At 43.4% G+C, this 14878-nt stretch overlaps 2 protein-coding genes across 3 annotated transcripts; one reads left to right on the forward strand and one right to left on the reverse strand.

The window, feature by feature from the left end:
- Positions 1–1115: 1115 nt before the first annotated feature.
- LOC308309825 (alpha-actinin-1-like) lies at positions 1116–3119 on the reverse strand (the record flags this gene model as incomplete). Its single annotated transcript, XM_080755743.1, has 1 exon — positions 1116–3119. One exon carries the CDS (start codon positions 3117–3119, stop codon positions 1116–1118), a length of 2004 nt encoding a protein of 667 aa, XP_080611869.1.
- A 1445-nt stretch (positions 3120–4564) lies between these two features.
- ankra2 (ankyrin repeat, family A (RFXANK-like), 2) lies at positions 4565–13900 on the forward strand. Of its 2 annotated transcripts, XM_080755855.1 has the most exons (10): positions 4565–4649; positions 6268–6358; positions 6555–6824; positions 7275–7433; positions 8365–8430; positions 8606–8703; positions 9180–9305; positions 11147–11213; positions 12303–12383; positions 13146–13900. In XM_080755855.1, the coding sequence occupies exons 3-10, from the start codon at positions 6557–6559 to the stop codon at positions 13199–13201; spliced, it is 921 nt and encodes a 306-aa protein (XP_080611981.1). In that variant the 5' UTR covers positions 4565–4649; positions 6268–6358; positions 6555–6556; the 3' UTR covers positions 13202–13900. The 2 variants fall into 2 exon arrangements, with proteins under 2 accessions (XP_080611981.1, XP_080611980.1); XM_080755854.1 differs by lacking the exons at positions 4565–4649; positions 6268–6358 and adding an exon at positions 6401–6495 and having other exon boundaries at positions 6548–6824.
- The last annotated feature ends 978 nt before the right edge of the window (positions 13901–14878 follow it).

Consider the following 14878-nt stretch of genomic DNA (forward strand, 5'->3'; position numbering starts at 1 on the left):
GGTCAATAATATCATGTTAGCATCATGGTCAGTATCATGTCATGGTCAGCATCATGTCAGCATCATGGTCAGTATCATGTCATGGTCAGTATCATGTCGGCATCATGGTTTGGTCCTGCTCATGGTCAGCATCATGTCAGCATCATGGTTACTATCATGGCCAGTAATAATGTCCACATCATGGTCAGTACAAGTATCATGTTAGCATCATGGTCAGTATCATGTCATGGTCAGTATCATGTCAGCTTCATGGTCAGTAGCATTAGTGAAATAGCAGAAAAACCTCACTCATTACAGAAAGATATGCTGTTGTTAGTCTGGATTCTCACCTTTGACCAATCCGGTGTGGTTGAACCCCCACCGGAATAGGACCCAGGATCACTGAATCACTCAAGCCTCTCCACCACGGCAAGGTCACAGCAAAAGGAGAGGATGTGGCCCTTAAAAGGACCGTTGTTTTAATTCATTTTAATTTAATTTTATATTTCTTCTGTGCAGTGTCTTGAGGGTTAGTTAGGTCTGGTCCATAGCGTAGTAAGGAGTTCTCCCTAACCTTTCAGCTATTGCCCGCATACCGCCATATCACAGCCTCTCGACTTCAGAAAAAATAAAGAATACACTTTTGCTATACTCACCAAAACAAATACGGCTTTAAGATGTTGAAAGCCTACTTTCCTTGGTGGGAACACTCTGAGCCCTCCATGCACCTCCCGTCTAAAATATATAGAGTGTTCCCACCAAGAAGAGTACACTTTCAACACAACTTTGTTTTGGTGAGTGAAACCATCTTTGTGTTGGTGAGTAGTAGTGAAAGTGTTAAGGAGAACCCGTTCTAAAGTTATGGATCTAGTCGAGGGCTAGTGGAACACGACGTTGATGGTTCCATGGGGATTTGGGTGCTGGAATTCACAGGAGAGGTCAACAATCAAGGTTATTTATAGTTTTTAGTCTATTTTGTTTTTAAAAATCTTTTATATGTTTTAATTGTTTATTTATTCTTATTTTTATTCTCATTCTCATTCTCATTCTTAATCATTTTCATCACAACACATTTGTTATCTTTCAACAAATGTGCCTATGCCAAAAGGGGCCGTGTCCCCCAGTTGTTGCCAGGTTCAAAGGTCACTCACACCATACAGTGCGGTGGAGAAGGACATGTAGTCAAGGGCTCCGGGTGTGGCATCAGGGCCAGTGTAAGGGGCCATGTGGGTGATGCAGTACTCTGCCCGTTCGGATGGTAACTCCTCGCGCAGCTTGTCGGCTAGGATGTAATTCTTCTCTCCTGCCAGGACTTTGAAAGAGGCCATGACTTGTTCAGCAGTGTCGGTGTCGGCGGTTTCACGGGACATAAAGTCGATAAAGGCCTCGAAGGTGACCAGACCAAGTCGGTTGACATTCACGTTGCTCATGGCTTCACCCGGTGAATCTTTGGCAATATCAACGCCCAGGCTGATGAGGCAAGCCTTGAACTCCTCTGCGCCCAGAGTGCCAGAGCGATCCCTGTCAAAGTGTTTGAAGGAACATTGGAACTCATTCATCTGCTCCTGGCTGATGCCCTTGGCATCCCGCGTCAGGATCTGGTTCTCAATCTCATTGACTGTGCGAGCGATGGTGGTGGTAAGCTGCTCCCAGCCCACACGGATGTGCTCCATAGTGTAGGTGGTGTGCATGTTCTCGAAGATGAGTGCTTCCTGGATGAGCTTGTGCTCTCCCTCTAGTTGGTCGATCTTTGGCTTGTAGTTAACAATGCTCTTTTCATACTGACGCAGGTGTTTCAGCTGGTCCTCCAGTGTGCCTTGCATCTCGATGGAGATACGGCCAATTTCTTCCATCTTGGTCTGGATCCAGGGTCTGATGTCATTGGCTTGCTTGGCAAACTGTTGACGCAGATGCTCATTGTTCTGCTGCTGGTCATGCGCATTGCTCAGGGCCTGGTCACGCTGAGGCACTAGCTGTTCCACCTTCTCCCACTTGGTGTTTACATCCTGGAGGCTGACGTTGGTATAGGGGTTGGTGCTAGCCATGTTTAACTGATGGGTCTGGGCTGTCTTGGTGATCTCATTCTGAATGCCTAGAATGGCCTTCCGTTCGTTGTCTGCACTTGTAAGAGAGGCTTTGAACTGCTCGTTGGTTGTGCTTAAATCATTGATCTCCTCTATAGTGTGCACGATGAAGAGACCCTGCAGTTCCTCCATAGCAACTTCCATCCAGTTATTAAACAGAGTTGCCCTTTTGGCAAAATCAAGGTACAATTTGTCAATGGTCTCCAGCAGCTTCTCGGTTTTCTGCAGAGTCTCATTACGTTTCAGGACTAGGGCTCCCAAAGCATCCCACTGTTCAGAGATCCTTTGGCAGTGAGCGCTCACAGTGGGAGAGTCATAGTAGTTCAGATCTTTCAAGTCCTGTGCGATGGTAGAGATCTTCTTCACACGCTCCTGGTGTGGGGCAAGGTCGCTCTTAAATGCCTCATGTTTCTTCAGCAAGACCTTGATCTCTGGCAGAGACACTGTCTGGTAGTCCTGCTGCTGCAGCATGTCCTCCTTACCTTCGGTCCAGGCTTCATGAATGGCTGCTTTTTGGCGGAATTTCTCTGCCAGGTGGTCAAGTCTCTCCAGCCTGCGAATTGCACTCTTCAGCCATTCTTCATAGCCCTTTTCCGCTCCCTCCAGGTTTCCCCACTCATTGGAAATGTCCGACACCATTTTGCCCTCGGAGGGAATAAAGGCGGGCCTGTTGCTGAGCCTCAGCTTGGTCTGCAGGGTGTTCAAGTTGATCTCTAGCTGACACTTCTCCTGCACTTTGGGTTGCTTGTGGAGGCGTCGGTAGTCCCTGAAGTCCTCCAACTTCTGTTGCATGGCCTGCATGGTGTCGTCTGGAACACGGTTTGTCAGCCAAGGGATGGTGCGACGGATCCACTCCAATAGATCACTGGCGAGCTTCTCATATCCCTTCATCAGCTGCTCATTCTCATGGTTGACATTCAACACCTTGCAGATCCGGTTTGCGGCCGTGTCTGCCTTCTGTTTGCCCGAGAATGCGTGGTAGTAACACGACACATATGTCATGATAGCCTTCTCATCGGGCCTCGCGGTGCTGACGATATCTTCCGCATCCAACATCTTGGGGATGTCCAGGTATTTTTCTGCCACGGCAAAGGCAGTATTAAGGTTGTCTGTTGAATCATCCTTGTTCAGTTTATCATATTCAATGAGCTCTGGACGGTGCCGATGAATGAGGGCACAGAATGCCAGGCCATCCTTCCAGCTGATGTGAAAGTTCTGGACGTTGACGTTGTTGTAGGGCGCAGTCTTCTTCTGACACCACAGCAGCAGGCCCTCCTTGGCGGACCTCTCCTCGACGGAGATGTCTTGGATGGTGAAGCGGAGGATCATGGTCCACATCATGCCGAGGGTAAGCTTAACATTTCCGTCTACAATCTCCTCCGCTCCGATGGAGACCAGCTTCACGCCTTTGCCGGCAATGAAGTCCAGTGCTCTGTTGACGTTGGAGATCTTGTGGACTTGCATGCTGCCTTTCTCTGGTTTGGCCAGACGTTCGCCCGAGATGACTTCCAGCAGCGTGATGAGCTTCAGCCCATCCCGGAAGTCCTGCTCTATGTTCTCAATCTGCTTGCCTGCTTTCCTCAGGTGGGAGTTGCACCAAATTGTGAAGGTCTTCTTCTGCCCCTTCTCCCATGCTGGATCCAGAAGAAGCTCGCAGTCAAATGCTTGTTGCATGTAACCGTGATCCATGGCCATTGTTAGTGTTTATCTTCTCTTCTCGGTTATCTCCCAGAAACAAAATGATTTCTTCACTACTGCTGAGTCTTGTAGTGTAAGCTCGTTTCTCTGAACTCACAGTGGCTCCAAACTCAACTATTCACTAGCCATCGGAACCTCAGGTTTTTAAAGGAGGCTAGGTGTGATGTCACTGTGAGGTCAACGACATTGTCTGACTTATTGACCAACTAGATAAAGTGCCCCTTGGGGCACAGGTCTCCACCAGGGCAGGCCAGGTTGTGGCTTCATGGTGGCACTATAATAGGCCAATGTGAAAAGGGTGCCATACTGCCATTTCTTCCTATACGCCTTGGATTGGGTGATTTGAGGCATTTTGTTTCTAAAAATGTGTTTTTCAAAAATCCACCTGATGGTGGCGCTATAACAGGCCAATGTGAAAAGGGTGGGATATATTCCTCAGCCTAGTAGGAAAGTCAGTGAAAGATTACACGAAAATTCCACGCTGCGTTCATGATTTGAGGCTTGTTGTTCAAAACGGGCCAATCATGCAAACTTTGACAGCCAATGTTAGCCAATTAGGATGGAATATGAAATATCGGACAGATCCGTCTTGAACAAATAGAGATAGTGTGTAACGTTTTGCGGGATGTGGACAGAATCTGGAGGAGTAATATTACAAAAAAATATGTATTTTTCAAAAGTCGGAGTGCAAAACATAGCGTCATAGCCTACTCTCTCACCCATAGACTCTCACCATGCCTTCGGCCTGGTGGAGACAATAATATTAAACCCAAGAAAATCCTAGCTGCGCATGCGTACATCGACCAAAACAAAGACCACCACCGACACAGACAGCTGTGGTGGCACGGATATATCTTTAGATCTACATATAAACCAATGCCTTATCGGGTAATAATTTCCATCTGTTGTATAACATATAGTAATGGTGTGTTGGCTGATTCTTTGTGGTTTAAGGAGGTTCAATTCGTTTCTTATAATATCTGCCAAATATAGCTAGCAATGTTGACACCACGCTAATGTAGCTAACAGCTTGCTAAGTGGTGGCATATCCATAGTGGTTTTCAACCCTGCCTTTTCATATGAAGGACTATTATTTATTCAACATTTGAGCCACGGACCACCATCTGATGACATTTAGCCTCTCAGACCCAATACTAAAGAATATTTTGTTGACGTTGGATAAGATTATGTCCACAACATAGGCTGCAGTATTGATGTGGTGATCAAAATAACAATTCTCTAATTGTGTAGACTTCTTGTAAATTAAATAATGTAGATTTTTTAAAAGTACAATAAATGTCTATAATGGTCCATTTGGTTACAAACTCTCCAGCTGGCTACCATACCTGGAACCCCTGGTGGTCCCACAGTGAAGGATTGGTTAGCATCTGTATAGAGGGTTAGCCTCGGATCAAGACTTTCATGGGTGTATTTTATAGTCTGGCTTTATACTTTCATATCTATCATCATAGAGCAAATGTCAGAATCGATCAAAAATACATATATCATAGTCTTGAACCGGGGCTAATTAAGTGCACAAATTAAGGAGGCAGTGATTGTTCAACTGCCATCTCTAAATGACTTGTTCAGCTAACAAAAAACCTGCTTGTTTAGTTCACAAGATTATGCACAAATAAGGTAGCACTGTAGAATGTCAGAGTGATATATTATAGCTAACACAACATTTTGTAGATACAGGGATGATCTGTCTTAGTTTGTAAACAAGCACATGCAACTTCCTGATATTCTTATGATCATTATAGTAACCGTGCACTGACTACTAGGCTATTACTGTCGGCACATTCCCCCCATTACACGTTACTATTTCTGCTTCAGGAGGGTTAACTTAAGTGTCTAAAATCTGCTCTTTTGTTTTGTAGAGGCTTAAAGTGTGTGGGGACAATAAATGTTGTTGATAAACAACCGCTCATTTTATCGCGGAGATTTAAAATTTCAGTGAAATTGTCCTCCATCATACCCTGGGAATGAATTAGCTTTTTTGTTGTTGAGATGCAAATTCAGTACTACTCACTCAGGTACGCTATTATTTCACTCCACACAGATCGATTATTTGCCAAAAATAGCTGATCTACAAGCTTTACCACGCCCCAGAATAGGGATGCTCCGGCCGGGGGTTCAAGACTTCAAGTAGTTAACAAAAGTGGCATTTTAAGTTTTATGCATATTTAGATTTTTGAAATAATAAAAAAAAAAGGAATTTATGCCAAAATAACTGCATCGTCAATTATTTTTCCTTTTAAGATTTGTTTTGGGCTTTTCTGCCTTTATTGATAGATACAAGTGAAGAATGACAGGAAAGAGGGGGAGAGAGACCGGGCGAGACGTTCACCAAGGGGGTCGTCATGAACGGGACTCGAACAGGCGAGTCCTGTTGGAACACAGGCGGCTCAGGCCTATATGTGGCATGCGCCTGGACCACTAGGCCCTGCATATGAGACTAAACGACAGTTAAACCTGGCTCTTCTTGCTTGATTGTCTCTTATAGTGTCACGCTGACTACAGTGCATCAGAGTGACGGATCCATCCAGGCCTCAGCGTTTCTCCACCCAGTCCCTGGCCCCAGTGAGAGGAACCAGGCCTCAGTATCTGGACCCAGGCCCTGGCCCCAGTGAGAGGTACCAGGCCCTGGCCCCAGTGAGAGGAACCAGACCCTGGCCCCAGTGAGAGGAACCAGGCCTCAGTATCTGGACCCAGGCCCTGGCCCCAGTGAGAGGTACCAGGCCCTGGCCCCAGTGAGAGGAACCAGACCCTGGCCCCAGTGAGAGGACCCAGCCATGGACAGCAGTGAGAGGACGCCAGAGGACATGGAGGGCATCTGCGTGCTGCCAGACCTCACCACCATCAAGACGGAGTCGGTGGGCCCCGGGCCGGACGACCCCGGCGGCGCGCAGAGCGTGGCCATGGGCATCAAGTTCATCCTGCCCAACCGCTTCGACATGAACGTGTGCTCCCGCTTCGTCAAGTCCCTCAACGAGGAGGAGAGCAAGAACATCCAGGACCAGGTCAACTCGGACCTGGAGGTGGCTTCTGTCCTGTTCAAAGGTAAGAACATCCACCAGGCCCAGGTCAACTCGGACCTGGAGGTGGCTTCTGTCCTGTTCAAAGGTAAGAACATCCACCAGGCCCAGGTCAACTCGGACCTGGAGGTGGCTTCTGTCCTGTTCAAAGGTAAGAACACCCACCAGGCCCAGGTCAACTCGGACCTGGAGGTGGCTTCTGTCCTGTTCAAAGGTAAGAACATCCACCAGGCCCAGGTCAACTCGGACCTGGAGGTGGCTTCTGTCCTGTTCAAAGGTAACCTCGTGTCACCTTGTGTTAGCCTGGCCTAGCCAGCCTGCTTTGTGGTCTAGAGGAGCGGGCGCGCAAGGAGCAACCGCTGGAGAATATTGGCTCACCGATCTGATTCCACATGTCTTTACATTCACAAAACAAATAAAAGAAATGCTGAAACTAATGCTACTTCTATCCACTCTATCCTTTTCTTCCTCCCAGCGGAGTGCAACATCCAGACGTCGCCGTCGCCAGGGATCCAAGTGCGCCACGTCTACACCCCGTCCACCACCAAGCACTTCAGCCCCATCAAACAGTCCACCACGCTCACCAACAAGCACCGTGGCAACGAGGTCTCCTCCACACCGCTGCTGGTGCACTGTAAGTACAGATATAGACCCATACTGTACATGCTGGTGCACTGTAAGTACAGATATAGACCCATAGGCATGTGACGATTCACTCAACTCACGATACGATTCGTATCACGATATGAGGTTCACGATGCGATTTCTCACGGTATTAAAAAATATATATATTTTAAAGAAAAATTACAGTTTTTTAAATTTTATATAATTTATCTTTCCCCCTGCAATTTTTTATTTAACTAAAGAAGTAGCATTACTTTTGACAGTGCAGAAACACAATTGCCTTCCTTGATGAGCATCAACGACCATCATCACCTGGGCACAGTCACAGACACACACAGCTCCCCTCTACAGTCACAGACACACACAGCTCCCCTCTACAGTCACAGACACACACAGCTCACATTTCACATCACACACTAGCCCCCCTAAAAAACATATAAAAATATATTTTTGTATTTCAATGAATCGATTCATATCATCGGGATTAATATCGATATATATCGATATACGATATATCGTTACATATCTACCATACATACAGTAGCATTTTCTTCCTGCTCTATTCCGATACCCATAACTTGCATACCGGTATCCGTCAAGGTTCAGAGGTTGTACTTTATTGCTACATCTTGTGTATTTTTGTAAACAAACAGTAAACAATATACCAAGTAAGAAATAATCAAGGACAGTGGTTCTCAACATGGGGTCCATAGTTTCTTCCAGCAAAGATTTAAAAAGAAGTTTGCTTTATAATTCTTATTTTCCAGAGTAAAAATAGCAGCTCTACAAGCTCATGGCACGGATTCTTTACTAGTTTTGAATGTGTTAAAACTTAAAACGTTAGCGATAGCAGCAGATGTTGTATTTGACTCTGTACTTCTGTAGTGAGACCATGCAATAAATAAATTAACTCTTACATTACATTCTTCTCATCTTCTCAGCCCTGTCTATTCATCAGCTGGCAGCCCAGGGGGAAATGGTGTTCCTGGCCAGTAGGATTGAACAAGGTAAACTGCTATTTGTTGTCATGAAGAAAGCACACTTCTACAAGGATAGGGAGGTATGAGTTGAGAGGGGAACTCAATTAAAAACCGGTAGTGCTGTTGGCTCAGGGGTAGAGTGACCAGATGGAAGGTCAAAATGAGTTAAAAGTTGTGATTGTGTTTTGTCTTCTCTGAACAGAGACGGTGATCAACCTCCAGGACGAGGAAGGCTTCACACCCCTCATGTGGGCAGCGGCACACGGACAAATAGCCGTGGTGGAGTTCCTACTTCAAAATGTGAGAGTTTACCAGCTTTATTCTCTGGGTTATATAGAGCGTCGCAGTCCCCCTCCCCCTTTCAGAACAACGAGTGGCCCAGGAAATTAATCCCAATGCATTTTTTCCATAGGCATTTCAAAACGTATTAATTTAAAGACCTTTTTAAGCGTCGTGCGAAGCCAACTCTTGTCAAACAAATATTTACAAAGAAGAAAAACAACAAAAATATTGTTGTAACCTGCCGTTTCTTTCTTGCTTTGAATATATATTCTTTCAGAATTTAACTTAAATCATATTTTGATATTGGGGTCCGGGGGCCAATTACATATAATTCTGGGGCTGTCCTTGACATGAAAATGTTTGGGACATAGAAACATGGGTTTTTCATTTGTAGAATCGTCCTCAGGTCTAAATTATAAGACATATTTAAAACGTGTTTTACTATGGCATTCCAAAAAAGAATCTGCCTCAAAAACCTTTCCCCCTATGTTTAGGCTGCTGACCCAAACCTCCTGGCCAAAGGCAGGGAGAGTGCGTTGTCACTGGCCTGCAGTAAGGGTTACACTGACATAGTGAAGATGCTCATTGACTGTGGAGTCGACGTCAATGAATATGACTGGGTAAGTTAGTTTGTTAGTTAGTCAATGAATATGACTGGGTAAGTTAGTTTGTTAGTTAGTCAATGAATATGACTGGGTAAGTTAGTTTGTTAGTTAGTCAATGAATATGACTGGGTAAGTTAGTTTGTTAGTTAGTCAATGAATATGACTGGGTAAGTTAGTTTGTTAGTTAGTCAATGAATATGACTGGGTAAGTTAGTTTGTTAGTTAGTCAATGAATATGACTGGGTAAGTTAGTTTGTTAGTTAGTCAATGAATATGACTGGGTAAGTTAGTTTGTTAGTTAGTCAATGAATATGATTGGGTAAGTTAGTTTGTTAGTTAGTCAATGAATATGACTGGGTAAGTTAGTTTGTTAGTTAGTCAATGAATATGACTGGGTAAGTTAGTTTGTTAGTTAGTCAATGAATATGACTGGGTAAGTTAGTTTGTTAGTTAGTCAATGAATATGACTGGGTAAGTTAGTTTGTTAGTTAGTCAATGAATATGATTGGGTAAGTTAGTTTGTTAGTTAGTCAATGAATATGACTGGGTAAGTTAGTTTGTTAGTTAGTCAATGAATATGACTGGGTAAGTTAGTTTGTTAGTTAGTCAATGAATATGACTGGGTAAGTTAGTTTGTTAGTTAGTCAATGAATATGACTGGGTAAGTTAGTTTGTTAGTTAGTCAATGAATATGACTGGGTAAGTTAGTTTGTTAGTTAGTCAATGAATATGATTGGGTAAGTTAGTTTGTTAGTTAGTCAATGAATATGACTGGGTAAGTTAGTTTGTTAGTTAGTCAATGAATATGACTGGGTAAGTTAGTTTGTTAGTTAGTCAATGAATATGACTGGGTAAGTTAGTTTGTTAGTTAGTCAATGAATATGACTGGGTAAGTTAGTTTGTTAGTTAGTCAATGAATATGACTGGGTAAGTTAGTTTGTTAGTTAGTCAATGAATATGACTGGGTAAGTTAGTTTGTTAGTTAGTCAATGAATATGACTGGGTAAGTTAGTTTGTTAGTTAGTCAATGAATATGACTGGGTAAGTTAGTTTGTTAGTTAGTCAATGAATATGACTGGGTAAGTTAGTTTGTTAGTTAGTCAATGAATATGACTGGGTAAGTTAGTTTGTTAGTTAGTTAATGAATATGACTGGGTAAGTTAGTTTGTTAGTTAGTTAATGAATATGACTGGGTAAGTTAGTTTGTTAGTTAGTTAATGAATATGACTGGGTAAGTTAGTTTGTTAGTTAGTTAATGAATATGACTGGGTAAGTTAGTTTGTTAGTTAGTTAATGAATATGACTGGGTAAGTTAGTTTGGCGGCTGCCTGTCCTCTGTCAGTCCTACTGTAGTTGGACGTCCACTGCCAGCGCTCCACAAACACAAACTATGCACGCAGGTCGTGCGGAGTACAGTTTTTCCCTTCCCGATACATACAACTTGCATTGTACTGATCCGATACAAGTGTGTACTACAAATAAATAAATCAAATAAACCTAGTTTAAAGTGGGCTCCAGGGACTCACAGTGGTCTTTGAAGGGGTTCCAGATGGAGACAAATAGAGACTCCTGTGAAGATGGACCCTACTGCTCTGTAACTGTCCATTTGTTTCCATTTCTCCAAAAAGAAATTGAGTTGAGATCCATTTTTTTGCGTTGCCAATGCACCTTTCCACGAGCCCACTTTGGGCTGCAAGCCGTAGCTTGAGAACCGCTGCATTGGGTCATACATGCACAGTGTGAAACATTCTAGATATGGTGTAACATTGATACTGTACAGTGATTGTCACTGAAGCAGTCTGTGTGAGTTTGACTGTGTGGTGGTGAGTGACCCTGTCTCTCTCTCTGGCTTTCAGAATGGAGGCGCCCCCATTCTGTATGCTGTCCACGGGAACCACGTACGCTGTGTGGAACTCCTCTTGGGTGAGAACTAACCGTCATGGAAGAAATACTCTGAACTCACATCATGCTTTACTTAAAGTAAAAGTATCAACACTGCATTATAGAAATTCTCTGTTAAGTAGAAGTCCCGTATTCAAAATGTACCTGAGTAAAAGTACTAAAGTATCCACATCAAAATTGTACTCATTGTGCAGAATGCAGATTATTTGTTTTGTGAAAATGGCCGATCTATAAGCTCACAATAGAGGTCTGCTGGTTATTGTAGTGGAGTAAAAGTACAATATATTCCTCTGATATGTAGGTGGGGTAAAAAAAAATTAAGTATTGAAAATTGTATATACTGAAGAAAGTAAAAAAGAAAACAATTGTTCTTAAATGTGTAACCGTGACAGCCCTAATGGCAGCCATGTTTCATGTACTGTATCTTACATACATACATACATACAGCGTCTGCTTTGAATAGTCAATCCCAAGCCTCAGACCAAGTGTTGTCACTGTCGCGCAGAAAGGGAACAGAGTGGCATTTCCACGCACCTCCATTTCCTGAAGAGTTGATATTTTGCACATAGCAGAGATATGCTGCATGTAATGTTTGGACAGTAACAGCCACGTTACCACATTGACACGCAAAGTTTGCTACAGATGATGTGACACGTCTGACTCACTTGGTGCAGCAAAGGCTTCACATTTGGTTCCATCTGGAGATGGGTGGGTGACCAGACAGTGGCCTTGTGGTTAGAGTCTCCGCCCTGAAACTGGGAGGTTGGGGTTCGATCCCTGGGCCGGGTCATACCAAAGACTGTTAAAAATGGGACCCAATGCCTCCCTGGCTTGGCACTCCGCATCAAAAGGGTTGGATTGGGGGGGTCAAATATACTAATAAAATGATTCTCGAGCGCGGCTGCAGCTCACCGCTCCAAGAGATGGGTTAAATGCGGAGAACAAATTTCACTGCGGTGACGTGTGTGACAAGTCGTACGACTTTGACTTTGACTTGATGTAGTATTATTGATAAAGTTAACCATGATGGGTTTACTTTCAGACAGTGTTAATGTAACCATATGAATCTGTGCAGTATTTGGGTATTAATGGCATTATTCTGTCTTGCAGAAAGTGGTGCTGACCCCACCATTGAATCTGATTCTGGGTTCAACGCCATGGACATGGCTGTAGCTATGGGCCATCGGAATGGTACGTATGTTCACTTAGAGGTCTGTAGTACGTATAGGCCCTCCTTCTGTTCCCCTCTAAACCAAATACAGTACCTTGAAAATATCCAGTCGGCAAGGTCAGTTCAGGATACCAATTGTATCCAATCAGAAGTGAGGGAAACCCCCACTAAGATGATTTATCGGCTTCAATGTTATAGTGTTCCAGTTCCAGTTCTGTCCGTGTTTTACCCATTCAATCCGGGAAAGCATCCGTGTCATATTAGATTTGAGCTAAAAAGCATAATTTTATACTTTAGCTCTTCAAAAATAGCAGATCTACAAGCCCGTAGTGTGGCACAAGGTGACCCGCTATCAGCTTGTATATCGTGACAATTCACAAATAATGCCAATTTGTCCAAATCTTTGAATATATATATATGTAAACATTTGTACTTAGATCTTTGCTTCTATGGGGCGTTCCTGGAACAACATACATTGAGATGGGGCCTCGGGTCCTAATCCTTTATCCTGTATTGTATGGTATTAGAGTTCTCTCTGTGGGACTCCCTTTTTTGCTGGGCCTGGGAGTCGATGGGCGCTGATGGGGCGCTTGTTTATATAACTATTGACTAGACCGCGACGGAGGCCATCTAAAGCCCTCACCGAGCTAAAGCGAGCGAGACTGATGACATATTGAAGCTGTGCCACGGCGCAAATGTAAACACAACCTAACAAGACTACAACTCTAATGTAAACACAACCTACAAGACTACAACTCGTCTGTCTGTCTGTGTGTGTGTAGTCCAACAGGTGATGGAGGCACACTTACTGAAGCTGCTGATGGGGATCAGAGAATGACCAAGGGGGGGTGCTGTCGATTATTTTGGGTGGTCGCGACCTGAAAAGTTTTAGAAACACTGAAGTAAGGCGTTGTGTGTACACGACACAAAAGATCAAAGGTGAATGAAGTTAGTGTTTTTTTTTTAAATGTCAAATATGATGATTATTATTATTATTATACACATGATGCAGACTGCACCAGCCATTTTTATTCTTGTTCTTTCTTGAATCTGACAGACTGCAGTAAGTTATAGTCACACTATTGTATAAGCTGTCAACGTGAGAGGTCAAGGGATCAGTTGTGCCATGATGTAATAGTACATCAGTGTTTGTTCATATAGCTGTGTTAACCTTTAAAGGTGCGTTCAGACCTGAATTTAAATATTCGCCTCGGTTCGTCCCGTTTGTGCTGCGCCGGGTCGCGCCGCGGCCGCTAGCGGCGCTCGCGGAACTTCTCGTCTTTGCGTTGACTTTGTATGTAATCGAGCCGCTCTAACCATCCACGTCTCTGAACGCACCGTTGGTACAATTTAGTAAAGTTTAATAATGTTAATGTGGTGCTATTTTCCTTTGTGTGTAAGATTTTGTGCATTTTTCTCCCTGTGATAATTATCATTTACAACAATATAAGTTATTGCCTTTTGTGTACAAATGTTAATTTATGTTACGTTTAGCCAAAAAAGCTCATCCAAGTGAAATTGCCTGACAATTAAAACTCATCATTTGGATTTGGTTTCTTGTAGAATTATTATTATTATTATTATTATTATTCTTTTAACAATAACATTAACTGCATTCCATTAATAAATGTGTATGCTTGATCCTAAGCCACAGAAACGATTTTAAACAGTAGGCCTATAGACAATTTTCAGGAAAGAATAGCACATTTCAATGAACACCTTGAGGGCCCGGTGCCTATTTAATCCATTAATAGAATGTGCCCATCGTCAACAAGCGCCTCTATAGACTGTATAGCACTAATTTGATGGAGATTATCAATCTCTATCTCGGGGCCCATGGCCGTGCACTTGAACTTGACTGTGATTTACGTCATGGGCCCATGCACGATGGTGTTTTAACTGGTGTAAAGTGGTGGAAACGTGAGATTAACTTTACTCGTCTATTCATCAAAGCAAACACTTAATGCCAGAGTAGCAGTCGTTGGAACATTTGGTGACCCTCAAGTCCTGTCAGGTCTTCTCGACACCCCTGGGATTTCACTCTCCTTTAGTTCGCTTCATTCTTGGAGGCCTCGTCAAAGACAAAGTTCAACACAGAGATCTGTAGTAGTGTTAATCCATTTAGACCAGACGACGCATCTGTGTCAACTTCATAGCTTTTAACCACTATTTTAAAACTTTTGCTGTTGAAAAATAGCAGATCTACAAGCTACGAGCTTGTAGATCTGCTATTTTTTGAAAAATCATGAAAATGCGGCGCAAATATTTGAATATATATTCTTTCACAGCAAACATTTTTAACTAGTAGTATCTTTGCTTCTGGGAGGTCCACAGAACAACATATTTTGAGATGGAGGTCTGCGGCCAAATACCTATCATTCTCGGGGTCCTCGATGTGGAAAAGGTTTGAGAACCACTGACATATAGAAACATACATATGACATATAGAAACATACGTGATTTAGAAGACCTTTGTAGAATCTGTTGTCAGGTCTTAGTGGATTAATCCGGTACG

The sequence above is a fragment of the Protomyctophum bolini genome (assembly GCF_963924005.1).
Source record: "Protomyctophum bolini genome assembly, chromosome: 22".
In the NCBI taxonomy this organism is placed as follows: Eukaryota; Metazoa; Chordata; class Actinopteri; order Myctophiformes; family Myctophidae; genus Protomyctophum; species Protomyctophum bolini.